At 43.1% G+C, this 27,267-nt stretch overlaps 2 protein-coding genes across 4 annotated transcripts in view; both read right to left on the bottom strand.

The window, feature by feature from the left end:
* Positions 1 to 388: 388 nt before the first annotated feature.
* arl5c (ADP-ribosylation factor-like 5C) lies at positions 389 to 4,193 on the bottom strand. Its single transcript, XM_085785369.1, has 6 exons — positions 4,036 to 4,193; positions 3,535 to 3,595; positions 3,279 to 3,426; positions 2,667 to 2,750; positions 1,276 to 1,427; positions 389 to 1,160 (listed from the first exon to the last, which is right to left on the bottom strand). Exons 1-6 carry the CDS (start codon positions 4,079 to 4,081, stop codon positions 1,112 to 1,114), a joined length of 540 nt encoding a protein of 179 aa, XP_085641495.1. The 5' UTR covers positions 4,082 to 4,193; the 3' UTR covers positions 389 to 1,111.
* A 5,563-nt stretch (positions 4,194 to 9,756) lies between these two features.
* Positions 9,757 to 27,267, bottom strand: part of cacnb1 (calcium channel, voltage-dependent, beta 1 subunit) — a 40,454-nt gene continuing 22,943 nt past the window's right edge. Inside the window, exons 5-14 of one of the 3 annotated variants that reach the window (XM_085783498.1) lie at positions 26,563 to 26,699; positions 25,926 to 25,993; positions 22,880 to 22,908; positions 19,633 to 19,713; positions 18,839 to 18,897; positions 18,643 to 18,752; positions 14,964 to 15,115; positions 14,620 to 14,715; positions 12,926 to 13,111; positions 9,757 to 10,558 (exon numbers count right to left, since the gene is read on the bottom strand). In XM_085783498.1, coding sequence (XP_085639624.1) covers positions 9,956 to 10,558; positions 12,926 to 13,111; positions 14,620 to 14,715; positions 14,964 to 15,115; positions 18,643 to 18,752; positions 18,839 to 18,897; positions 19,633 to 19,713; positions 22,880 to 22,908; positions 25,926 to 25,993; positions 26,563 to 26,699 — 1,521 coding nt within the window. In that variant the 3' untranslated portion in view covers positions 9,757 to 9,955. Of the gene's footprint in view, positions 10,559 to 12,592; positions 13,112 to 14,619; positions 14,716 to 14,963; positions 15,116 to 18,642; positions 18,753 to 18,838; positions 18,898 to 19,632; positions 19,714 to 22,879; positions 22,909 to 23,400; positions 23,562 to 25,925; positions 25,994 to 26,562; positions 26,700 to 27,267 lie in introns of those variants that run through there. The other 2 variants (XM_085783497.1, XM_085783496.1) reach the window with 2 other exon arrangements.

Genomic DNA, 27,267 nt, shown 5'->3' with positions numbered 1-27,267 from the left:
TAAAGGAAATTGAGTGGTTTTCATGTTTTTTACTGTATTTTGTAAAGTTCTTAAACTATGAGCTCAGCCTTGTGGCCATGATTGTTGTTATTGAACAGTGTCTTATAAGGACAACATTAGAAGCAGGACAGTTCAGTAAGACATTCAATCAATCAATTAATCAATTTGTAAAAAAAAAAAAAAAGATTTAGGCTCCAATGGTGAAATAACAAACATGGAGAAGAAATGATTTAAAAACATCTAAATAATCTATATACAATGCACTAGGATTTCTCCTGTACAGTAGCTGCAGCACAATAACAGAATAATACAGATGACACATTCACCCCACTTTTTTTGTACAATAATAAGATTTATTCATAGAAAAAAATAAAATATGTACATTTTAAATAAAGACAAAAAGTCATTAGCAGCCAGCTCGTTTTCTGTAAATACAACAAATACAGCAAGAGCCTTTTTGTTAAAAAATAAATTACAACAGATCTTTGCTCTGTTTGTTCTTTGGCATTAAACACAGTTTGATTCTTCAGGCAGCTGAGCTGTTCAACACAGTTTCCTCAGGCAGCTGAACGGATGTTCAGGCTGGTGTGGAAAGGAAGTCGTCAGTGACACGCAATCACTGATCAGAGGTCAGAATGAGATCGTTATCATTCCACACAAAGGCTTCTGGGAAACATGAGGGCACGGTTTACATACCATGAGGAAGAACAACATGTTCAGGTCGTTGGTTGGATTATTCAGTGCAGCTAATTACTTAATGAAGTTGAGGAATTTCTGTCACTTGATGAGTAAAAAACAGAAGAGTGTGTGGAAACGTCGACACACGAGCTTCTGCAGGAAACAATAAAAACTCAAATAGAGAGAAAAGTCTGATTCCTAAACCTTGTTTTTGTCCGGTGAACGTGGCGTCCACCTGCTCTCAGACCACCCAGCTGTGTCTCTGTGGCTCCGCCCCCAGGACGGCGTGCAGGTGTGTCTCTATCACAGGTGTCATCTTCACAGGAATCCGCCTTTTAACACTGTAAATCAATCACCATGGCGACTGGACTTCGTTTGGCTCAGTTTCGGGGAGTTCGATGCCCCCCCATCCCCATCTCCAACGGTCGCCGTCTCAGTTCGCCACGACCCGTGACCTCATCCAGTCCAGACTGGCAGGAAGACTAGAGAGGGAGACAGATGTTTACACAGCTGTTTTCTTTCCTGACTCATGCACAACAATGAACGGAGGCAGAGAAAGTGTGTGAGTGTGTGTGTCTGTGTGTGTGTGTGACTCACCCTTCTCCTGTCAGGGCGCAGCAGCCCTGGACGTGCCACGGATGTGTTTTGATGTTGTTGAGCGTGAGGCACTGGGAGATCTCGGCCGCCGTCATCGAACCTTTCACGTCCTGCTTGTTGGCGAGGACGAGGATGGCGGCGCTCTGCAGCTCCTGCACGTTACCACAGCAACAAAAACAACAGATCAGATTACACATACGTACAGTACATAGCCTACATACATATTTCACTGTGGAAAAAAAAAACCCTACGTCACATTCCTCTGAACAAAGAACAGCAGCCTCAGCAGGAAAAACACATATCAACGCGCTGAGTCACACGCTCGACGCAGAGACTTCCTCATCACGACGCGTCACGGGTTTGTGAGTTGTTGCGCAACGTACGAGTTAAAAAAACCAGGCGTGTGTGATGAAACCTGGAGATGGGCGGTTTCACAGAAACACAGAAACGGTTTCACGTCAGAGAAGCTGAACTAACGTGATGAGTTAGTCTGATGACATCCAGATGAATTAAGTCATAAAACAGAGAAAATAAAATATTTTAACACATTTTTCCTGATCATTCTGTCTTTTATTCATGATTTAAAAACATACTTATAACTTATAAACTGATAAATTATTCATGAATTCATGAATGTGCAACATAAAACACACTATTATATAGCTGTAAGGACAGATGTGTGTTTATTAAAGCATCTGTCAAGAACTGTAATCAACTAATGAACAAATAATCTGGTAAAAACAAAGTTGTTATCAGGCTTTAATGTAATTTTCTTTTTTAGTTAATCACATTAGTATTTATACTTGTTTTTGTTACATTTCATTATTTCTACTCCTCTATTTGTATCTCTATTTCTCTTTACCTTTTTATCTTCTATTATTATAAGTGCTGTTCAATCATTATTGTAGTGCTATTAATATCCCTTTACTGATTTAACTCTTTTTATATCATATAACTGTTCATATATTATTGTTATTTCTACGTTCAGTTGTTTGTGAAACACTTTGATTCATTTTGGCTTGTATGAAAGGGTCTATATAAATAACGCTTGATTGATAATTTACATCTGCTTCATTATAATGTAATTTATCATTAGTTGCTTCTAACTACATTAAATCAGAATCACATACTTTATCATTACATTACGTTAAATAATAATAAGATAAGAATAGAGAGAAATACATACATAAATGTATGTCTTTATACCATGATATGATGACATTTTAAATAAATATGCAAATAAAAAAGTTAACGAGGTAATGTCTGGTGAGTTTAAGGTCAGTCTGAAATGTCAGCACTGTATATTAAATGTCAATACAGAGCTGAGGTGATATAAACGAATCAATATAAAATAATATAACCATGTAGTAATAATCAGTGGTGTCCTCTACCTCGTGTGCGAGCATCTGGTGCAGCTCCTCTTTGGTCAGAGTCAGTCGCTCTCGGTCGGTGCTGTCCACCACCACGATGACAATCTACACAAACACAGCAGACACACAACTATTAACACACAGAAGCACACATATCTAGTACTTTATAATAAACACTTATGTAACAGTGCCAGTTTACAGACTTTATCAGTACAAGCAGCAGCAGCAGCAGCAGCACAGTGACGGTGATAGTGAGGAGACAGTGAAGGTTAATATGCAGCAGGTCGCACGTAAACATCTATACTTTCTCTTTCTGTCTTCAGACTTCACAACTTTCACTGTCGACTCTTATCTAAATCTGTTGAATTTTGACTTATTCCTGATTAAAACTTAAAAAAGGGATTTTTTTTTTCACATTTTGGGTGAAATAAAAGAGCAAAAACTCAAATGTCGAGTGTTTAAACCTTCAGAAGAATGGTGTTTCTGACTTTTTTGACCATGTTCAGCTTCACTATCTTGTTCATGGTGCTGCTGCTGTGCTGTTACACTGTGGACAGATGTGCTGCTGCTGTGCTGTTAGACTGTGGACAGATGTGCTGCTGATGACAGTGACCGGTCGGTCGTCTTTCTTACCTCTGTGTTGTTGTAGTACGTGTTCCAGGTGGCTCTGAGACTCTCCTGTCCTCCGATGTCCCAGACCAGGAAGTGTGTGTTGCGGACGATGATCTCCTCCACGTTGCTGCCGATGGTGGGTGACGTGTGGACGGCCTCTTTGGTCAAACTGGACGAGACAAACAATTAAGCAGAGACATGAGAGACATGCAGGAGGAGGACAGACGATGATATATAATATAAGACAATGTGACACGGCTGAGGTCAAAGCACTTACAACTGATAGAGGACGGTCGTCTTCCCTGCGTTGTCCAAACCCACAACAATGACTTTGTGTTCTGCAGGAAAAGTTAAAAAAAGAAGAAAAAGAAGAAGAGAAAGTTGGTTGGTTTCTCACTTGGGTCTTATCTTGAGTTGTTGCATAATTGGTTTAAACCACAGAGGACACACAGATAAGATAGAGACAGGTACACCAGACCAGACTGTACAGTACAGTCATTACATCACAACATGCCTGAAATACCTGGGAAAACAACACTTTCTTCTGAGAACTTTAACTTTAAGTCAGTTTGAATATTAAAAAAAGTAATTTTATAAAGATATTAAACGTTAAAATGGAAAATATCAAAACAATATATTGTGGAAAAACAACAGAAAATGAGTTATTTAGAGTTTAATCTCAATAAAATCAACTTAAACTGACTAGTTCAAGCTGGTTATTAAAAAGAGCCTGACAAAAGAAGACTCTAATAAAACAACGCGAGAGTTTGTGTCTCACCTTTGTCTCCGAACACAGCCAGCATCTTAGTCAGCATGAAGCCCATGTCCAACAGGTGTGTGTGTGTTCAGGTAAGTGAGTAATCCTGCTCCGTGTGTGTGTGTCTGTGTGTGAACAGCTGGATGTCTCACCGGCTCGACTCCCTCCGCTAATATCAGCTTCAGTCCGACCTGAGGAGGCGGAGCTCCGGGAAAGTCTGGGGGTTTTCAGTCGACGCTGCGTTCACGTACCGTGGGAAAAATCTCAATTCTAGTAGGTCAGCGCAGGCGGACAGGTGAGGACGTCACCTGATGTGTTTTTATTTAAGGTAATAGACACTGTAGATTAAATATAGAACCGAAATTACCTCAAATAACACAAACTTAAATGCACTTAAGTCATTTAAGTAATAATATTTTCCATAAATCAATTCTGTTTGTCATTTTTTAGCACCAATGTGAAATAAAACACCTGCTGGTTATTTGTCCTCTGCCCACCCCACTTGTAATATTACAATATTACCCCTAATAATGAACTTCAAAGCAAACAAACTAAAGTAAACAAATAAAACGAGCTGAGTACAAAGTTTTCTGAAGAGTTCCCTGAACATCAAAAGCATCTGGTGACGCACGTGCATGTTTATTCCATGTATGGAAAGAGGAAGCGAAACAGCTAGTGTGTTTATTCTCTCTCCCTCCCCTCCCTGTGTCACGGGAACTTTAATTGTCCTGATCCAACAGAAAGTAAAACTGCGAATTTAAAGAACTTTCCACCGGGATTTCCCCCTAATTACCCCCTCAACACCAATAACACTATTATTACCACCACTAATTATGGATGAATTCTCTGCTGTGATTTGATGTTTGAATCAATACAGTACAGAGCCAGATGTGTGTTGTTTCTAAACTTTAAGTAATGGAAATATTTAGTTTAGATTGTTTTCTAATTTCAAACATTTATATTGGCTATATTTATATCCATGTAGGCCTATCTGTATTTATACCTTAGCTGGAATTTTTCACATTTCATTGTTATAGATTTTATTCTTCTAAAGTATTTCCTAGCTTCACTTGTACTTCAGTTTTAGTATTACCATGTCATACTACCTTGTACTTGTGCTGCACTAACATGAAAATACTGCATTAACTGCACTTTTTAGTGGAGTATTTTCATATTGGTGCATGTATTACATGTTTTAACTTTCACCACAATAAATCTGTGAATCATGAGGATTTTATCTGAAATAAATCTAAACATCCATGTACACCTACAATAATAACACCCTGTAAGAAGAGGAGGTCATTCTACATAGTTCTGATGTTTAAAGAACATGTTGTTACTATTAATTAAAGTAAAAATGTGTCATTTAAGAGTTTAATAACAGATTATATTAGTAATTCTGACTCAGCTTCTCTGGTCCCGTAAACTGAGTTTCTGTCACTTTTTACAGGATGTTAATTTAAAGTAACACACTGGGCCCCTCTCACTTCTGCAGCGGCCTCCGTCAGACAACAACAACTCTCACGTTTGAGCGTCAGCATGAAAACCACCGTCTCACTTCCTTTGCTGCAGATATATAATAGCTAAAATGACACTGACAGCGAGAAATTTAAAATGAAAACCACATCCTGGAGTCAGCGCCAGTTTTTTTTTTACTGCATCTTTGTTTCAGACCTGGCAGGTGTGAGTTTAACATGCTGCAACCTCAGAGGAGGCATTTGAACCTGTTGACAACAATGAGGAAACAAAGAGAAAATGTCCCCCTATAGTTTCTCAGAAGAGTCGCTGTGATGAGAAATCAACAGCTTGATGTTTGCTCAAGTTTTGCATGTGCAGGTTGGGTGGTTTATCATCTTTTCTTGTGTTCTACAGGTTGAAATAATGAAGATAAAACCTGGAAAAGAAGATCAATCCACTGTGTTGCTTCTTAAAGTCTCAAACATGCACATGCAGCTTGAGATGCAGTGCAGAGAGATGACATCACCAGTGACAAACAGCATTTTCTGGTTAAATTTTTAATTAAAATACGAATTTATCCACAGATTAAAAATGAAAGGCAGAAAAAGCAAAATGTAGCTACAGTCAGGCACCAATGATACATGTTATCTCATAGTTTTAACAATTGCGATAACGCAACAATAACATTATTTACTGATCATCATTTAATATTTATTTATTCAACTGAAGACGGGGCGGGCCGAGGCAGCCCACCAAAGACATTCATGGATTCTCCATTATAGATAACTGCGTAAAAGACCAAGGCTGATCCTATACCGCCCCCAAATCCCACCCCCCCCCACCCCCAACACCAACCACCACCACCACCGACCGGATTCTCCTCTCACTACCTCACAAGAATCAAAGGTTTTTTTAAAAAAAAGAAAAATTAAATTAAATTGCACAGGAAAAAACAACACGAATTCAGTCTGAAATCAAGAGTAAGAAGAGAGTGGTGTTGTTTAATAACAGACGAGCTCTAAGCTGTTCAGGCGGAGGTCGGGAGTGAGTGAGTAAACCACACACACACACACACACACGCGCACACACACAAGGAACTCGTTATATAACAATTAGCCCTGATAAACAGACGAAGACGGAACTGGTGCAAAGAAACAAAAACAAAACAAAAGAAACGAGATGAGCGACGTGCTGGAGCGACAGCGTGGGCACAGCGACACCGAGAGACACGCAGGCGGAGCTGAGTCCAGGGTCAGAGGTCACATGGTTCAGAGGCCTGTGGATCCTTCATTACTTATAAACCTATGAATCTATCCCAGGATGCACTGCCTGACGGGTAATGACGGTAAACAACAGAGACTTGAAAACCTCAGGTGGACAAAAGTCGTGTTGTAAAGGTTGCAAATGGGTTGATCCTTTGTGACGAAACAAACCGTATCCCAGGATTCATTGTGTGTCAGAGAGACGCATCTAAATCTAAATATTGAGCACAACTGTTACAACCAATAATGCAAAACGTCACATGTTGCTAGGCGACAGCAGCCAGACTTTGCAAAACCCAGAAGTTGAATTCAGCTTTTCAGTTCCCATTCGACTGCGTCACCAGAGACAAATCCTAGAAGTGGAAATTTTGAAAAAACTCAGAGGAACTTCGGTAGCCCTGGCTGTGCAACTTCTCATTTGTCCAGGTCAAAGGCGTCTCTAGGCAACTGAATCAAGTCAACTGGACTTAGTTTTCGTCTTGAAGACATTTCATCAGTTCCTGTAGACAGAAAAATGGTGGATGACTCGTGTGTTTAAGCTCAGTGACGGCCAGGTTTGATGTTATTGGCCCAATCCCTGCGAAGGTGACACCCATGAGACGCTCTCATCCACTCTAAATAACCCTGAGGTCACAATCCAAGATGGCCGCCCCGCATCCGAGACTAAAAGTGCAACATTAAAGAGTTTATCAGCCTCTTCATCTTGTTTTTGTGTCATTAAACGAGTCAAACTGACAGGGTTGTGCAGCTTCCACCTGTAGAGATGTGTTGTTGTTGTGTTGTTGCTCTCAGGTGCAAAAACTAAAACAGAGCTCCCACTTGTTACCAACTCATCTCGGCTGTGACATCATAACGTAACGCAGCCTGAGTCGGACCATCACCGTCTGATCCTGGTTTGGGCCTCTGAGTCTGGACTCAGCTCTGGTATGAAAACGAGTGTAACAGTAGTTAAGACATCCCACCGCGGCAGTGGTGGACATGGCTTGGTGAGACGTTTCCGGCACTTGTGATTGGAGTTTTCTTGACTTAAGGGTGTTTTTTTTTTCATAGGATCGGGGGGTGGGGGGAAGTGACTAAGGCAGGACACTTCGTTCACACGACCACGACTGTGACGACCGCGTCAGAAAACCGCCAGAGAACGAGTGAAAAGGGGGAGAAACAAAAAAACTGGGAGGACTGGCTCAGACGCGCTGAACCAGCTCAGGGAGGAAGAAGAAGAAGAAGAAGAGGAAGAAGAAGAGGAAGTAAACGTCTTTGGAGTGTTTTCTTTGCCGACATGAGCGTAGCAACGACGGTTTTAAGTTTTCATGTTGAAATATGGCGACTTCTCCACCAGCTTTTTTTTAAGGTCTGGGTGATACGAGCGTGGAGGCGAAGAGACTCATCATCGTGACCTCTGCATCTCACCCTGAAATCCCAAAGCACAGAGCGAGATTAAGGTAAAGAAGGAGAAGAACCCTGACACTGTACACACACGGGGACGGTGACGTCGTTAGACCCTGTTTAAGACCGCAGAGGACGGACGGACAGACGTGACGGACGTGACGGACTACAGCTCCCCCGGCCTTCGTAGCCTCTACTCTACAACTGAAGGAGAGACCGAGTCGCACAGATCAGATCACAATCAGAGATTCACAATCGCAACAAATTTTTTACTGTCCTCGTGCTGTCAGTAGAGAAATCCATGATATTCATGCAGTATTAAACATAAGGAACAAAAAACAGACCAATATTATTTCTCTAAACATAAATAAATTGAATTGCAAGAAGAACTTGATGAGGATGGCGTCTGGCAGTCGATGTGTTTCTTTACATTGTAGGTACTGGGATGTAAACAGGTTTAATCTGTCGGCCTGACCGGCGTGGCCCCAAACCCCAGACGTCAGTTCCTTCTGAACCCAAGATCTGCAGATCTGCACTGCAAAAACTCTAAATCTTACCAAGAATATTTGTCTTATTTCTAGTCAAAACGAATCTGATTATACCTAAAATAAGACTCATCACATAAAAAGTAGCTTGTTTTTAGACACTTTTTACTTATTTCATGGGTATTTTCACTTGAAATAAGTAGAAAAATCTGATAGTGGAGCAAGTTTTTCTTTCTTATTACAAGCACAAAAAACCTAGCCTGACAAGCCAGTCTATATCATTAACATGTCTAGTCTGGCAACGACCGGTAGACCTCGGCTCAATCCAGGGGGCTGGATGAAGGCTGTCTTTCAAACTGCCTCTGCACGCAATAGGGTAGCGCTACGACCAATCAGAGCAAAGAGCAGGATGACGTCGGTAGATTAAACTTTTCCCATATCCCGTCGGCAAAACACCAAATACATCCTTCTTCGAAATGAATGACTTCAGTGCAGTTTCTTGCTCAACTTTTAAAGAAGTTAAATTCTTTCAAAGTTGATGCCAACGCAGATTCAAATGATTCCTTTGCCAAAGCCATCTTGTCATGTTTTTCACCGTCGTAAGTAGCCTATGTCGTCATCGCGTTAAGCCCGCCCAACGACTCTCTAAACAGATAGTGCGCTGTGATTGGTGAACACGGCTATGGCTCGTTTCTAGACTGACCTACGGAGCAAATATATTTGCTGCCGCTAGGGTGCGTCTAGATTTCTAGTCAAAACGAATGACTCATCACGTAAAAAGTAGCTTGTTTTTAGACACTTTTTTACTTCTTTCAAGCATATTTTCACTTGAAATAAGTAGAAAAATCTGATAGTGGAGCAAGTTTCTCTTTCTTATTACAAGTGTAATGGATGTGCACTCACTCCACCCATAAAGGACGTGCTAACCAACATGTCAAGCAATTGTCAACCTCTTGGCGAAGCGGTTAGCATCGTCGCCTGCCGTGCAGGAGACCAGGGTTCGAACCCCACCTAGAGCAGACCGTGAGAAACACAACGCAGAGGGCCAGATACGAACATCGGCTACACAAGCACAAAAAACTTGCTTTCACTGGCAGATTTTTCTACTTATTTCAATTGAAAATGATCTAAAAACAAGTTAATCTTAGGTGACGAGTCTTATTTTAAGTGGAAAGAGATTAAGTTTTGACTAGAAATGAGACATTTTGACAAGAAATAAGACAAATATTCTTGGAAAGATTTTGAGTTTTTGCAGTGTGGACGCCCTTCCCTCCCCCTCCCCACATGTCCCTCCGTCCTCATGTCCGTCCGGGAGCTCGCTGCCTCTGTGGTGATGATGATGATGATGCGTGCTCAGCGGATGTAGACGTCTCTCCCCCAGTCGTCCTGATTCTTGTTGCGGCTCATGTTGGCCCCCGTCGTCGTGTCCACCGGCTCCTGGCAGTAGCGCTCCCTCAGCTTGGCTCTTCCGTGCGGCTGCTGCTGCTGCGACTCGCGGCTCGTCGGCATCGGAGGAGGGTGGTTCAGGTTCTCTTGGTCCGGCTCGTCGGCGCCCTCGTCTTCCCAGGACGCCTGTCGGCCGCCGTGGTGATGCTGCGCCAGGTGGAGGCGGCTTCCCCCCCCACCACCGCCACCGCCTCGGTACGGCTCGGGCTCTTCGTAGGGGTCGGTCTCAATGTCCATGCAGGAGTCGCCGGCCTCGGTGTAGGCGGAGTCGCGGCTGCCCTGCGTCTCCGAGTCGAAGGTGTCTTGTCGCGACAGGCCCCGCCCACTCCCTCCTCGGAGCTGGCCGCGAGAGGAGCGCAGGTACGTCTGCTGCTGCTGCTGCTGCTGCTGCTGCTGGTGGTGGGGCTTCCCTCCTCCCAGCTCGCTCTGGTAGTCGTGGTGGTGGAGGGGGCCGGACTCTGTCAGGGGCCCCTCCCGCTTCTGCTGCTCGCCGTGCACCATGTACGGCCCCTGTAGGCAGCCAACGCCACCGCCAACGCCACGCCACACGACAAACCATGCAGAGACACAAACAGCAGAGCAAAGTGTGAGTGGTTAGTGAAGGATTAGTACAAAACACAGACTCAAACTGCAGCTGAAGAACCTGCGGTGGTGAAAACTGTTCGCCACACACACATACAGGGCCGTTGTATAGGGGAGAAAGGTGATGATAATTCTTGGGGCCAGTAGGGCCCATAAAAAACCCCAGTAGTCTAATCTTTGTTAGCCTAGAAATCTAGACGCACCCTAGCGGCAGCAAATCTATTTGCTTCGTAGGTGGGTCTAGAAACGAGCCATAGGAACTTTTTGAGTCTCGAACACCGTTTGTGTTCACCAATCACAGCGCTCTATCTGTTTAGAGAGTCGTTGGGCGGGCTTAACGCGATGATGACACACATTTTAATTGGCTTGTCAGGCTAACATCATCCTGCTCTTCGCTCTGATTGGTCGTAGCACTACCCTATTGGTGCAGAGGCAGTTTGAAAGACAGCCTTCATCCCGCCCCCTGGATTGAGCCGAGGTCTACCGGTCGTTGCCAGACTAGACATGTTAATGATATAGTCTGGCTTGTCAGGCTAAATCTTTGTATGACTGAATTATTCTGCATAAGACCCTGACTAGTACTCATAGTAATGCTGCATTAGCATCAAAACAAAGTAGGCTAAATAAAAAATGATAATACATACGTAGTCTAAGAAAAAAAGTGGAAAAGTCAGAGGCCCACTTTAGTATTCTTTCAGGGGCCCCAGAATTCCTAGCAACGGCCCTGCACACACACACACATACACACACACACACACACTTGAGGTTTGTACACACACACACACACACACAATAACAAACAGTTGTTACACAATAAAGTCACACAGGTGAGTTGAGGCTGCAGACTGAAACACACACGGAGCCGTTAGTGAACATCGACTCTGCAGCAGCGCCACCTGCTGGCCGACTGACCTCATGGGTCCAGACCATAAGCAGAGGGATCACTATGACAACTATTAGTAATTAATCAAAGTATTTCATAATTTTATGTTTATTATTAAGATATAAAAATGGATTTGTTAGATTATTTTTGTTGCCGCTGTAATAAATATAAAAACGTAGAGAAATAATAATAGAAGAATAGAAGTTTTTACCCAACTTTTTGTTGCCATAGTGTTAAAGATAAACATCTTTGATCATCATAACTGAAAACTGAGGTCAATCTTGAATCTTGATTAGTACTTTGCAGTTAAAATTATTAGGAAAGGAGATTAGATTAAAGTGGACACAGTGTTAGCAGCAGCAGCAGCAGCAGCCTCCACCAAACTAGGCATTTTCTGTTGGAAGAGGCGGACATGACTTGCTGTTTTCAGGGGCGGTACCATGGCAACACGGAGGAGGAGGAGGAGGAGTAGGAGTAGGACGGCAAACTGGATTCAGCCTCCCAGAGAAAATGAGAGAAATGTGATGGAGAAACGAGGCCACGGGGCTAAAGAGGGCACGGAGGAGGCAGCAAATAGGAGTTTACTCTTGATTACAGTGAATGAGAAGAGGGGAGGGGTGAGGGGCGAAGGGCGAGGGGCCGTATCAGTCATTGTTTAAGTCCAGTGTGGTTTGACTGGAGCTGCTCTCACAGGGGAAGAAATAGCGGCTAAGAAAAAAACAAAAAAACGGTAACACTTTACTTGAATAGGTATTCATAAGATTGACCTAACACTGTCATAACCATGACATAACAGCTGTCATAAACATCAATGAATACTTATGACAGCTGTCGTTAAGTGTCATTCGGTAAGTTATGTCACTTTTAATGCAAAGTTGACATTGTTTGAGATGTTTTTATTCTGACAACTTGACATAAAGACAATTTAAACTGTCATAGCAGACCTAATTGCCAAACTTTAAAAATTATGTCAAGTTCTCATAACAAGGACATCTCAAATAATGTCAACTTTGCTGTGTTAATGTTTTATGTCAATCTTATGAATACCTATTCAAGTAAAGTGTTACCAAAAAACAAACAAAACAAAAAAACTCTAGGTGGTTTTATTTGCAGTTGCTGTTCGTGTGCGGCTCAACTCTTGTGTTTGTGTGAATGTGCATCTGTGTTGTGTTTCTATATACAGCATCAACAGGGCTCCTTCAGGCTGCTGGGTTTGGATTGAGGTTGAGTTGCCAGAGTCTCCCCCCCCCCCCCTCCCCTCCCCTATAACCCCCCCGTCCTCCTCTGCCTCCTCTCTGTGTGTGTGCTGGGCTTCAGAGAGCGTGTTCTTCCTCTTTGCCGTCTCGGGCCACAGCACCGTCCAAGTCCGGCCACAGATCCATGTTCCTGCGCAGGGAGGTGAGCACCTGTACCTGCAGGTTGGAGACGGGCTCGGGCGAGGCGGCCAGCGCGGCCGTGGCCATGGTGCGGTTGAGCAGAGGGTTGGGGGGGTTGCTGCTCGGGGGGTGCGTGGCCTTCCAGTACGCCTCCAGGTAGTCGGCCAGGTGCTCGCAGGCGTCCTCCAGCTGGTTCTCGTCCAGGATGATGTCAAACAACTCCTGCACAGAGACAGGAAGGACCGAGTTAACTGTTGTTGCTGCTGCAAGGTTATTGTAGTTTTAACGTTTTCATTAGTTTTTATTTTTATTTACTTTTTCAGTTTGATTTTTTATTTCAGTTCAGTTTAAGTTCAACAGGTGATTGAGCAGTTGTAGTTTAGTTTATTTTTTATTTTTGAGGAATTGACTAGTTTTTATTTCGTCCAGCTTTTAGGAGAACGCCTCTGTGAGACTTCTTTTTTTCTTTTTCTTTTTACTTTTTATTTATTCTTTTCCATGTAAAAGGAACATGAGATTATCATGGGCACAGTTAAAGTCACAATATTTTTTTTACACATATACAATACATACATTTTGGTATAATGCCATCCTATTTAAGGTGCATACACAATCCATTTTTCCCAGCGTTCAGTACATTTCTCCAACTGAAGTCTTAAAACAAAAGTAAGTCTCTCCATATAATACATTTCTTGAATGATTCCATGCCACTGGGCCAATGTTGGGGGATCTAGTTACAACCATTTTCTAGTTACAGCTTTTCTGCTACTTGCCAGAAGAATTTTCAATAAGTATTTGTCCTTATGTGTGACTGTTTCTGGGGTTTTACAGAGATATAAATTAATAAAAGAGAAACCTAGATCCACCCCTATTATTTTATTCATCTCAGTTGACACCTCCCTCCAGAATGACTGGATTTTTGGACAGGCCCAAAAAACATGAAAGTGGTTAGCCATAGAGGTTCCACACAGGCCTTGGCTCTGTGAGCCTGTTTGCAGTGCTGTTATCTTAGGAGTTATGAAAAATCTCACTACATTCTTCCAGCCAAACTGTCTTAACGATTTTGAGTTTGCAGTGGTTGCTTGTGTCTCACATATTTCCAACCATTATTTGCGTTTCTGACTCCCTCTCCCATCTTTGCTTTATGGTTGTCGTAGAATGCTTTTTAGAGGCTTGTATACTTTCGTATATTCTTGAGACCAACCTTTTGTTATCTTTTTTTTGTATGCATCATGAAATATAGAGATCAAGTTGCATTCCTTCTCCTCCTTGATTTGTAATTTTTTATTGTAATAATATCTGACTTGCAGGTATCCTGCTTCTCCAGTCCAAATGTGAAATCAACTCATAGCTCCCTCTGTGAGACTTCTGAAGATGAACTTCCAAATTTGTGTGGTTTCCCCCTTTTAGTTGCATCCCATAAATGTTCCCATCAGTCCTCATCATATTACATTCACTCTCATCTACCTGTGGGTCGTATGAAGTCGCGCCATATTGAGCTGTGGCGTTTTCTTCTCTAAGGAAACTAAAACTAAGCTGATGTTATCTGCAATTCACTTTAGTTTCTAGTAAGTTTTGCATTGTTCATTGGAAAATGTGTCATTTTTATTTCAGTTCACTAAATTATTTTTTCACTGCTAGTTTTAGTTAACTATAATAACCCAGTGTTGTTGTTTCTGGTGTTTGTCCCAACCGATTCACAGCAACTGGCTCATGGAGGAGGAACTCACCGGTGGGCACTGAGCCAGCTTGTCTGCTGCCACCATCTGCACATTTAGGTGTTTAGCCTGGGACTTCCCTCTGGATTTAATGAGTCTCTGCAGGACCTGCGGGGAGAGAACAGCACTGTGTCAACATTTAACTGTGACGATGCACAGATGCACGCTGCTGTAATTTCATCACAATTAAAAAGGGACAAAAGCAAAACAACAGAAATCCCGTGGGCTCTTCGACGACCGGTGGAGTCTGTAGTCTGCAGTTGGTTTCATCCTTTTCACAGACACACACACACACACACACACATACAGTGGATTTATAACATTGTAATTTGGAGTTTGTCTGTCTGTTGCATTACCTTAGGTGAAGCTATTTTGATATAGACAATGATGGGAGCGAGGGAGGTCTTGGCCAGCTGGGAGGGGTGGTTGATGGTGTCTGCGTCCAGAGCGACCAGCTGCAGGGTGCGGGCCAGCTCAAAGATACGCTCAATCTCACTCTGCACCTCCGCTGAGAGAAACAGATAAGACACGTAAATACGACGAGACAAAGACTGAGACTCAGTGATTATTAGTGGAGCTACTTCTCTCTACTCAGGAGACACAAGCTGCACTTAGTTTGCGCACAGGTACATAACCGACATGTTAGTAAGTTAATCATGCATGTCGAAGTTTCGGTTAAATAAAAAAACAAAAACAAAACACTACCAAGCGTATGAATTAGACTGGATCACACTGAAAGAGTTCCATTTATGCACAGCTAAATGGAGCAGTGCAGCATCCTCATTCTGTCGCCCCCTCCCTGACACAATGGGAACGTCCTCATGATGCTTCCGATGCTTCGTGGCTCGATGTTGCAGAGGAAGGAGGCACTTAAGAATGAGATGCCTAATAATAATAATAATAATAATAATAATAAAAGACACAATTTCTCACCATGTGAATAGAACGGAAACAAAAGAAAAAACACCCTGATCAAACAAATGAAGCGGACCATTAGTTTGTGTTGTTAGCAGCAGCAGCGACTCCTCACTCAGGTGAACCACTCTGTTGTCTGTGCACTGCTCTGGGTTTTCATTGTTCCTCAACAACAGCCGATATGAGCTTTTGCTTCAGTATTTCAAACGCAACCTTCCCCCCTTCCTCCCTCCTCCTCCTCCTCCTCCTTTATCAGCCTGTTGACGTGTAAGGAGGGAGATAAAAACTGAAAACCAGAATGTTCCTCGCCTGTCTGGTCAGACCTCGGCGCCTCCGAGGCGTTGGCGCTGCCAACCGAGCAGCAGGGAGAGATAACGGCAGGGCAAAGGCAATCTGAGGAGGAATGGGTGCTTGTGCACATTTCAGCAGCCTCCAGAGGACTGGGGAGCACAGGATTAAAGCTGAGGGGGGGGGGGGCAACTATAAATGTGAACTCTAAATCATATAAAGAAATAGCCAGGCGAGGTTTCTATTAACTAAAAAGAACAAAGGTACTCGCAGTGGTGGACAGTTACGGAGTAAATTTACTTGAGTACTGTACTTAAGTACATATCCAGAGGATTTGTACTTTACTTGAGTATTAGATTTCTTTGGTACTTATTACCCTTAATTGAATACATTTCCAAGACAAATATTTTTACTTTTACTCAAGTTAATTTCTAGGAAGGCTGAAAAGTACTCGTTACTTTCAGGTCTGCTTTTTTTTTTTATACTATTGAACACAAGCTGTGTTTGTCAAAGAAGGAAACCCTGACCCCTAAAAGCAGCACATCACTGCAGGTGGTTTCAAAGAGTTAATTCTCAGAAACAAGAGTTAAAAGGTCCTTAAATTCATTTAGAAAATATTATAGTAATTCATTGATGTGAAAAATAAGAAATATACTCTTACTTAAAGTAAATTTAAAAGCATGTACTTTTGGATACTTAAGTACCTTTAAAAGCAAGTACTTTGTTACTTTTACTTGTAACTAAATTTTGACCAGTAGTATTTGTACTCTTACTCAAGTACTGCGGTCGAGTACTCTGTCCATCTCTGGATACTCGTGACCGCTGAGTCCTGCAGAGTCGCGAGTACCTTTGTTCTTTTTAGTTTACTTATTGTTTGTACTCGGCACCTGCCCTCGTTGGTGTGATGTGCGTGTCTACTTTGGTCTTTTCTGAGGTTTCTATTAACCTCAAATGAAAGATTGGAGTCCTCTAAATTTGGGTTTGACCACGCTGAGTGTTACAGAGGCGGCAGGTCCCACTGCACACACGCTGTAACGGTGCAGGGTCATGACAGAGAGCAGCGTTGGAAAGAACTGGCTTCCTCTCTGCTCAGTCCTGCTCAGAGCCACCGCCCCCCTCTTCGCCCGCCGCCCGCCCACAGATCTGTTCCCACTTTCTCTTTCTGTTCTTTTTGTTGGAGACTACCGGCTGTCAACACAGAAGTATGAGGAACAGAGAAACTGACAGGCAAGCAGACAGGCAGACAAACAATGCATGAGCAAGATGATGAATATAGTGAGAGGGTGAAAGGGGAGGAAGGAGGAAGAGAGGCTTCATTGTCTGGTTTTGGGAGGAGGAGGAGAGCATACGTACCCAGTACGTCTGAATCAAAAAGACAGTGGAGGAAGAGGATGGGCGGTGGGAGAGGAAGGAGGGGTGGGGGGGTAAAGGGCAGAAAAGACAGGATGAAGAGAGAGAGGAGGCCAGATCAGACTGAGAGCGGGTACAGAAAAGGAAAATAAAACACTTTCAGGTCATAGGATGAAGAACAACGACGCCTAAAGTTCACGCTCGTCGACTGAGCTGACATTTCATGAACCAGTTTCCCCCAAAAAACCCTCCGACTCCTCACACACACACACACACACACACACACAGACTGTGAAGTGAAAACACAGAGTCAGTGAACAGCCTCGTCTTGCTTCTGCTGACCTCCGCTGGTTCAACTTCTTCTCACTGATGTGACAACGAGGGCGGAGCGGAAATTTCAAAACGCAAACATCTCAAAAAAACCTCCCCACTTTTCCTGAGGGACACACAGGTGGTGAGCTCCTCTGCTCCGAGCCCGTGTGTAAATCTGTTCCTGGATCAGTGGCTGTCGATTCTTTTTTGCAACAGTGACGTTAAAAGGATCTCGACCTGGTGTAATGATCTGCAGCGTCTCCCTCGTCTCTTTACACACTCATATTTATCTCCTTATTAATCAAAAGTGTCTGTGCTGCTCTGGATCGTCCACTTTAACCCTGAGCACCTGAATGAAATATTAAACCACTTCACAGAAACTCTGATTAACAGGAGCTGAACTCAACCGGATCTATCTATCTATCTATCTATCTATCTATCTATCTATCTATCTATCTATCTATCTATCTATCTATCTATCTATCTATCTATCTATCTATCTATCTATCTATCTATCTATCTATCTATCTATCTATCTATCTATCTATCTATCTATCTATCTATCTATCTAGGCCTTTGATCCGACTCATAGTTTGAATCATTTGCTGGAAATGAATCAGCCACAGTCTCAAGCTGAACAAACTCAGGCCGAGCTGTTCATGTTATTATCTGAGCTTTTTTTGGGACAATATTTGTCATCGTTTTTATTCCATGAATAATAAAGTTACATTTGCATGAAGAAGCATATTTGTTCACTATCGAACACATGGAAAGTGTCCCTTTGAAGTAGATTTTACTGTAAACAAATAAAAAACATGTGATTAACTGTGGACACTCAGTTTTTTAGCTATTTATCTACTGCATTATCACACTTCTAATATTAAGTTTTTGATGCATAAATTTAAAAATGTTTTTCTATGAAATGCTGAATAATTTCAGAGAAGACATCAAGGAGTGTATGTATCTATGTCTGTATCTATCGATCTAATTTGATGAATATTCAGTGACACATGATTAACAAATGTGTCCATGTTTCCCCTTTACCACCGCTAGAAATTCTCACTCCTGCTTTACTCTTATCATCTATCCCATAATAACTGACCTGACCGGTCCGGTGTGTGTTGTGTGGTGTGGTTCAGACTGAGGTGTGTGTGTGTGTGTCTTCCTTACCCAGGCTGGAGCGGGTGCTGGAGCGCTCGATGATGGTGTGTTTGGAGGGGTTGTTGAGGACCGAGCGTTTGGCCAGCGAGATGTCGGCCGTCACCCGTGTGATGGATATCCTGACGCAGAGACACAGAGTCGTTACCGGGGCAACTGGTTTAAAACAGTTCAACAACCAGGGCTGTGGACGGAGGCCGAGTCTTACCTGCCCTCAAACTTGTGTTTCAGAAAGTCAAAAAGCGCTTTCTGCATCATGTCTGTCACCTGGAGGAGGAGGAGCAGGTGTGAGACAACACTCGACGTGAGAGAGGGATTAAAGGGACAGTTCAACATTTTGGCAAATTCACCTATCGTCATAATCCCTATAGTTTTAGCAGTAGGTTCATCACCTTTAATTATCGGTGCATGTTGTTTTTAGAATGGCGGAGCAGAGCCGTGAGCTGCTCAGAGCTACGCTACGGAGACTAATGGGATTTCTTGGTTTCCCTCATCAAACTCATCAAATACGCAATCCAACAACTCCAAAACACTCTGGTGAACAAGTTGTGACCTGCACATTCACCACGCTATGAGATAATAACAGAACGTTACCAGACAGAGTTGTTTTAGAGGTAAATGCAGCCGGAACTACATTCCAGACACGGCTGCTGGGCGGAGGGATTTCAAAAGCGCAAGTAGTTCGGAGTATTTGCTTCATGTGTCGTGATGTTACATAATTATACATGATTATTTCTTGTCCACCAGAGCGTTTTGGAGTTGTTGGATTGTGTATTTGATGAGTTTGATGAGGGACAGGGGACCTGTACCGTTCACCTCCATTGTGTTCACTGAGCAGCTCACGTCTCTGCTCAAAACAACATGCACCGATAATTAAAGGTAATGAACCTACTGCTACGACGATGATAGGAGAAGCTGCCAAAAAATGTTGAACTATCCCTTTAAACATGATACATTTGCACGCACAGACACATACACACACATACACATACACACACATACCTCATATCCTTTGAGTGACGGCCCGACCAGGATGATGGGTCTCATGGAGGGAACCACGTCGTAGGGCGGGACATGCTCCATCTGAGCGAGGAACAGCAGCAACAGAGCCGTTACTCACACTGTCATTGTATTGTTGAACACACACACATACACACACACACACATACACACACACACACACACACACACACACACACACACACACACACACACACACACACACACACACACACACACACACACACATAGATCTACAGTCACAGTTACACTCACAGATAAATCAACATTATTTCAACACAAAGCCCCCCCACCCCCCACCCCCTCTGTCCCCTCTCTGAGCGGTCAGATTGATGGATGGTGAGTTAGAGATGCCAGAGTCTGTGTGTTTTATCGACCGTCCGTGAATGTTCAGAGGCGACGTGATCAATTTCTTGGCCGAGAGCTCTCTCTCTCCTCTCGCCTCTATTTCTTATTCTTGCACTCTCACATAATTAAAGTGTCCATAATTAAAACCAGACGCCAGTGTTGTCAGGAGGGCTCTCGTGACTGTGCCGCCACAAACGTCATAGATACTTCACACCTCCCTCTTTTTGTCATGCATCAGCACTTTGGGGTGAGAGTTGTTAAGTTATTTCTGTCAGTAACTGCTGGAAAAAAAGACAAAATTCATATAAATCTGAGAAATTCCTTGATCAAAAATGGATAAATGTATCCTGGAAATCTAAAATAAATAAATATTTTAAAGCAGAAAGCTTTGTCTAAAGGCTTTTACACATAAAACCTGGATTTTGCCACTTTTTTAAATCTTCTTTTTAAAGGGATAGTTCAACATTTTGGCAAATTGGCCCATTGCCATAATCCCTATAGTCATAGCAGTAGGTTCGTTACCTTTAATTGTCAGTGCAAGCTGTTTTTAGAACGGCGGAGCAGAGCCGCGAGCTGCTCAGAGCTACGCTACGGAGGCTACAAACTCCAGAGACTCCAAAACGCTCTGGTGGACAAGTTGTGACCTGCACATTCACCACGCTATGAGATAATAACAGAACGTTACCAGACAGAGTTGTTTTAGAGGAAAATACAGAGACTGCTTGATGAAAAACTGCCCTGAAGGCAACGTGCATCAGAGGTTTTGCATGAATTTACCTCGAAAACGACTCCGCCTTTTAACGTTCTGTTATTATCTCATAGCATGGTGAATGTGCAGGTCACAACTTGTCCACCAGAGCGTTGTGGAGTTGTTGGATTGTGTATTTGATGAGTTTGATGAGGGAAACCAAGAAATCCAAATAGCTTGCACCGACAAATAAAGGTAACGAACCTACTGCTATGACTATAGCCATTATGGCAATGGGCCAATTTGCCAAAATGTTGAACTATCCCTATAATAACAACAACAATTACAACAGCGCCTATAGAAAACAGAACAGTGGCTTTTTGAGCCATAATCAAACTAAAAATGGAGAAGCCTGCGACTGCCACACGCAGACTTCTGCAGGACGCCCACACACAAACACGATCCATATTGCTGCACATGAACCTTAGGCTCATCTGTACATTATGAATCATGAGAGGAGTGATTCATCTCTATTGATTCCTTGAGCATCTGCCAGCTTTAGAAACAGACTGTTTTTCCCTCTGACACTTTTTCACTGTCCTATATAATCTGACAACAGTAAAATTGGATATATACAGTATACTGTATAGATATATTTATTTATTTATTTTTTCTGTCTTTGATGTGTATTCGGAGCACGCCCCCTCCTCTGCGAGCGCTGTGCAGCTCTTCAGGCAGGATGATACAGTGCTGGAGTGGTGCAGCTCCACTACATTACATTACATAAAACAGAGCAGCGGAAGCTCATTTCACCTCATTTGTATTCACGGAGGCTAAAAATACATATTTTAAAAGTTTCCAAATGGCTCTTGTCTCTAAAGGGGCAGAGCTGGAGCACCGAACATAACAATAGCCCTCAATGGTCTTGAATAACACTGAGCACAACTCAGCGCGGTGAGTAACAGGAAGGATGATAGTGAACGCAGCGTAGTGCTGAATGTTAACTCTCTACTCCACTCACTGTGTCTATGAGCACAAGATACTAATGACATGTTGTCCTGTTTACTTCATAGTAAATGAAAGAGAAGTTGCATTTATGAAAAAAAAAAACATTTGACTCTGTGGTTTGAACTTTAAAAACCTGATTTGAAATCAATAACCTTGACATATTATCCAGATAATGCTGCAACAATTGGCTATTCCACGATATCATGGTTTATTATTGCATCTCTATAAAATCACATTACAAAACATTAGTGTGTATATTGTTTTTAAGAGTGGCCTTGTTTACAATAAATATATAATTAAGTCTTATTTTGCTTAAAGGTATAGTTCACCCAAAATTCAAATCTAAGTGTCTCAGTTCACTGCTCTGCTGGTGTCTGTGCAAATCGCGCAAGATTCGAGACTGAGACACTGGGAGCTTCCGCTACAAACAAGCTTAAAATATAGGCTTATTTAATTTTTTTTGGAACAATTTCTCATGTCGGGGCTTCAATACAAGAGGGACATTACAGACGAGCAGTATGGAGGTATTTGGATTGTTTTTGGTGTGTCTTTTTGGACGAAGAAAAGTGAGCCCTGTTTGCTACCGTCATATGGACATGCAGTGCTGCGCAGAGCCCCGCTGTAACTTCAAAAAGAAATTCAGAAATTTGAATTTTGGGTGAACTATCACTTTAAGGTAAATTATACAAAACGTTTGGCTTCTATTGTTGAATACTTAATCAAATAGCTTTAATCGGTTCATATTGACACAGAGTTTTTATCTGTGTCCTTTTGTTCTGCAGCTTTAATCCTGAACACGTGGCTCAGATTGTGCTGAGAAGCAGAACTAACAGCTGATCGCCGGCCGCTGTCACTCACGTCGGTCGTCATGAATGGAAACGAGAGCGTGTCAGGATGTGTTACCGTCACACACTGTGACTAACAGGGTCTGCACCTGTGCACCGAGCGACGGCTCCGATGGGAAATGACAAGAGGCGTCGTCATGATTCACAAATGTGACTGAGGAAAGTGCTGCATAATACTGTACACGTACGTGTGCTTGTACTGTACCGAGTGATTTCTCTACACCACAGGAAGGACAGGACAGGACAGGACAGGACAGGGTGAGACAGACGACAGAGGACGAGGAGACAGAGTGAAGAGATGAAATGTTAGAGGTTAGTCTGGAGAACAAACCACACTCACCGACTTCTGTTTCTGTTTAGCTGGGCCACCTACAAGTATCATTCCACACAAAAGCCAGAAGAGACAAAAAAAAAAGCACAAAACACAAGAGCACGTTTAGTTATTGACAGGTTAGGGACTGGAGGAGCTGGGGGAGAGGGAGAAGGAGAGGGAGGGAGGGGAGCTGGTTATTGATTAAAACAGAGTTTATTCTGACGGCTGGGTTTTAAAATAGACTCATATAGACTGATATGCGGCAGCAGCCATTTCAGAGTGTGTCGGTTAGCTCGACGGACGCCTCAGCTCTCCCTGCTGACGAGCACAGAAACAAACATCCAAACATAACTCAGCGTGAGCACCAGGACCGGATTCCTCAGGGGTTAGATCAGAGAGACGGAGCAGCAGCAGCAACAGGGAGTTAGTGAGAGATGGAGAGGAGGAAGAGGGAGGAGGAGGAGGAGGAGGAGGAGGAGGAGGAGGAGGAGGAGGAGGAGGAGGGAGGCTGGCGAGGTGAGCGAGGAGTCCTGGGCCCCGGGTGTTACCTTCTTAAAGAAGGGCAGTCGGGGGATGTTGGCCTGAGGGGAGGTGACGCTGCCTGACATGCCCTTGGGGGAGCGAGGGTCACCCTGCGACTCAGGGGGCTCCTCGGCATCCAGGTCGAGGGGGTCAACGTCAAAGGCCACAGTGGACATGTCCACGTGAGCTGGTGAGGAACGAGGACGGGGCGGTGCAGAGAAGAGAGATAGAGGAGGAAGAGAGGAGGTGAAGTGAAAGAGGATGAGAAGATAACAGAGGGAGGGAAATCAAAAAAAAGGGAAGGAAGAAGGAGAGTAAACAGAAGTAAGAATGTGAGATGCATCCAGAAAAGAGCCATGGAAAGGAAATTGCAAAAGAGATGACAACAAACACTGAGATTGGAGAAAAAAGAAAAGAAAAAAAAGGCGACAGTATGATTCAAACTGGAAATAACACTGAGAACGGAGAGATTCAAAAAGAAGAACGTCAGATCATCATGAATGAAGCCAGAGAAAAAACAACAGGTGTGAGGTGCAACGACGAGAAGAGCAGAGCAGAGCAGAGGAGAGGAGAGGAGAGGAGAGGAGAGGAGAGGAGAGGAGAGGAGAGGAGAGCAGAGCAGAGGAGAGGAGAGGAGAGGAGAGCAGAGCAGAGCAGAGGAGAGGAGAGGAGAGCAGAGGAGAGGAGAGGAGAGCAGAGCAGAGGAGAGGAGAGCAGAGCAGAGGAGAGGAGAAGAGAGGAGAGGAGAGGAGAGGAGAGGAGAGGAGAGCAGAGGAGAGGAGAGGAGAGGACGGGGATCCAACAGAAACACAACTGGAAATGTAGATGCAGAGGAAACTGGAAGGAAGCAGGAGGAGGCAGAGAGGGGGAGGAGAGGGGGAGAGGAGGTGTGTGTTGGGGATCGTTGTCGGTGATGCAGGTTGGGGGGTGGGGGTGGGGGAGGTGGACAGGGCTGGTAGGTGTATTATTTCGGACATTTGGGGAATTACACTTTGTTTCTGTCGAGTTAAGACGAGAAGATCGATCAACTCTGTCATGGCTGTGTGAATATGTAGCATCTCTGTCCACAGCTCACATAACCATGACCACACCACCAGCATCTCTCAAGATACGCTGCTGCCTTGCAAAAGTACTTGAACTTTTCCACATTTTGTCAAGTTACAACCACAAACTCAAATGTCTTTTAGGTTTCCGCCACACTGAGTTTTGCATGTCGGACAAAAAGTTCAATTTTGGTCTTTGATTCGTAAAAAATCTAGTTTCATTTTCCTTCCACTTCACTATTAAGCGCTACTATGTGGTGGTGGTCTATCACATAAAACCCCAATAAAATATGTTTTTTATTTGGGCGTGCAGACTTAGTGTCTTAAAACCCACTTTTACAGACTTGCTTTTCTGTGATGTCATCCTCGGTAACACTTTACAATAAGTAGTTTATAAACACAGTTTAAAATGTTTTACTCATCATTGCACTAACTGTATTTATAAACGACATACTAATGAGTATTCATGCGTTAGAAATAAAGAATTCTGCATTTATTAATGCTTAACTAATGCGTAATAGTGTGTACTTCATCATAAAGTGTTACCTCATCCTATTCTTTCATCATCATCATCTATTTTATCTCACACTTTTTACTCAGATGCTATACCCCCCTTTTTTATTCATTTGATCTAATCCTGGTCTCAATCTCTTATGGTTTTATGGCATTTATGACCTTTTGTTTTGTGAAGCACTTTGTTAATTTTTGTTTTTGAAGGTGCTTTATAAATAATGGTATTATTATTATGATTATTATGATTTAAGTTTGAAGTTGTAACGTGACAAAATGTGGAAAAGTTCAAGGGTTATGAATACTTTTGCAAGGCTGTACATCTTAATTTAACCACTTTTGCTGCAAACCAAATTGCCCTTTGGGGACAAATTCAAATTCAAATTCAACGACCTCAACAGTATATAAATAGGTGTGTTTCTCTGCATTAAGTCAGATCGTCCACTTAGAGCGAACACTGTGTGTGAGACAGATGTGTTTTCTATTATTCAGCTATTAAATTCAGCTCAGTGGATTTATTGGATTAACAAAAAAAAAAAAAAAACTCCTTCAAGTCAATCAGAGTTGTTTTTTTGCACCTCCCTCTCTCCTGCTGTCTCTCTGGATGCAGCAGCCGCTCCGTGTCGTCCCCGTGATGCTCACACAGGCCAGACGTACTTATCAAGTTTAATGAGTGCGGGCCGATCTCGGCTCCATTTCAGCTCCGTCCTGTGTGCTAATGACGGACCTCCCAGGACCTCTCTCACTTCACATGGCAAGCCACCGAGACGCGGCGTGATTCATCATCATGCCTGACTAACTAGCCAATTTAAATCTTCATCTAAATATCAGACGCCCGTCTCATCTCGCTTTCTCTCTCTCTCGCTTTCTCTCTCTCTCGCTTTCTCTCTCTCTCGCTCGCTGGCTCTGTCAGGATTGCACAAGCATCCACACACACACACACACACACACACACGGCCATTGTTTAGCCACTTGATGAGGAGACCCTGTGACCTCACCTGTGCCAGGTGGGGTGGGCCTGCGGGTTCCCGTGGCAACATCCAGACTGGAGCTTCCTCCAGATTTACTGTAATGAGACAAAACAGGCTCAAATCACGACTTGGTGAAGGAAAATGAGACACAATCTTCACATTACTGAATACACACTGCTCATTATTGTCTGTTTTTACAAAATAAATAAATAAATAAAGCACTTTTTGCTCTTTTAGCAGATTTTATTATTAAGTAAACTATGGTTAAATTTCCCTCTGCATGAGTTACTGATCATCATAATCTGTTAGTGCTGTTGTGACTTTCTGGTAACAAACAGTGAGAAGACGAAATTGAAGCAAAATGGTAACGAGTTGCTGATTATCTGTACCATAAATGGTTAAAAAATGAGTAAAAAATGGACAAATAAAAACAAAATAAACAGACAAATTCCTCGATATTTATTAAACACACACAGCCGGAGTCTACAGAGACGTATATGTAGAGTTAGTGTGCTTCTAGTGCAGCGCAGTGACTCACTGCAGCGCTTTTGTCTATTTTAGGATGTTTCATTTTGCCTGGTGGGTGAAGTGTGACTCAGATTTGACCTGTTTTTGAAAAGTGGGGTTGTTTATACTCCAGATTCAGAGGGTTGCTCGCGGTTACCTGGAGCTGAGCCGGTTCTGTCTCATCCTTTGCTCCTGCAGCAGACGGGTGTTCTCCAGTTTGACGGGGCTGGGGATGAAGCCCACCTCGCAGCCCTCCTTCACCAGGCGCCCGATCCACCAGTCGTTGTTGTACTTCTGCAAACAGGACACACACACACAAACACGGCGGCCAGGCATGAGTAACCAACGACACGACAGCATTTCCTGCGTCAAGGTGTGACATCACAACACGACTACAGCAAAACAGAGAAAGTTCTCACACTATTCACCTAACATCCCCTTAAAGAGTTTCATGTGTATATGCTTAAACTTGAAACTAAACTAAACTAAATTGAACACAGAACCTCTGGAAACCAAAGTCAATAGGCATTAAAGGGATAGTTCAACATTTTAGCTACGCTACGGAGGCTAATGGGATTTCTTGGTTTCCCTCATCAAACTCATCAAATACACAATCCAACAACTCCAAAACGCTCTGGTGGACAAGTTGTGACCTGCACATTCGCCACGCTATGAGATAATAACACAACGTTACCAAACAGAGTTGTTTTAGAGGTAAATACAGAGACTGCTTGCTGAAAAACTGTCCCCGACGGGAACGTGCATCAGCAGTTTTGCATGAATTTCCCTCTAAAACAACTCTGTCTGGTAACGTTGTGTTATTATCTCATAGCGTGGTGAATGTGCAGGTCACAATTTGCCC

This window comes from Trachurus japonicus, chromosome 8 (assembly GCF_045865225.1).
Source record: "Trachurus japonicus isolate A0001 chromosome 8, Traja_1.0".
NCBI lineage: Eukaryota > Metazoa > Chordata > Actinopteri > Carangiformes > Carangidae > Trachurus > Trachurus japonicus.
The sequence above is the reverse complement of the archived record's forward strand: the minus strand, read 5'-3'. Positions and strand labels throughout refer to the sequence as shown.

Excerpts from the sequence above, each read along its gene's own strand:
- arl5c (XM_085785369.1), bottom strand. The coding sequence starts at position 4,081 with ATGGGCTTCATGCTGACTAAGATGCTGGCTGTGTTCGGAGACAAAG. Across the intron at positions 3,596-4,035 it reads GGCTGTGTTCGGAGACAAAG|AACACAAAGTCATTGTTGTG; the intron begins GTGAGACACAAA and ends CTTTTCCTGCAG. Across the intron at positions 2,751-3,278 it reads CGTACTACAACAACACAGAG|ATTGTCATCGTGGTGGTGGA; the intron begins GTAAGAAAGACG and ends GTGTTTGTGTAG.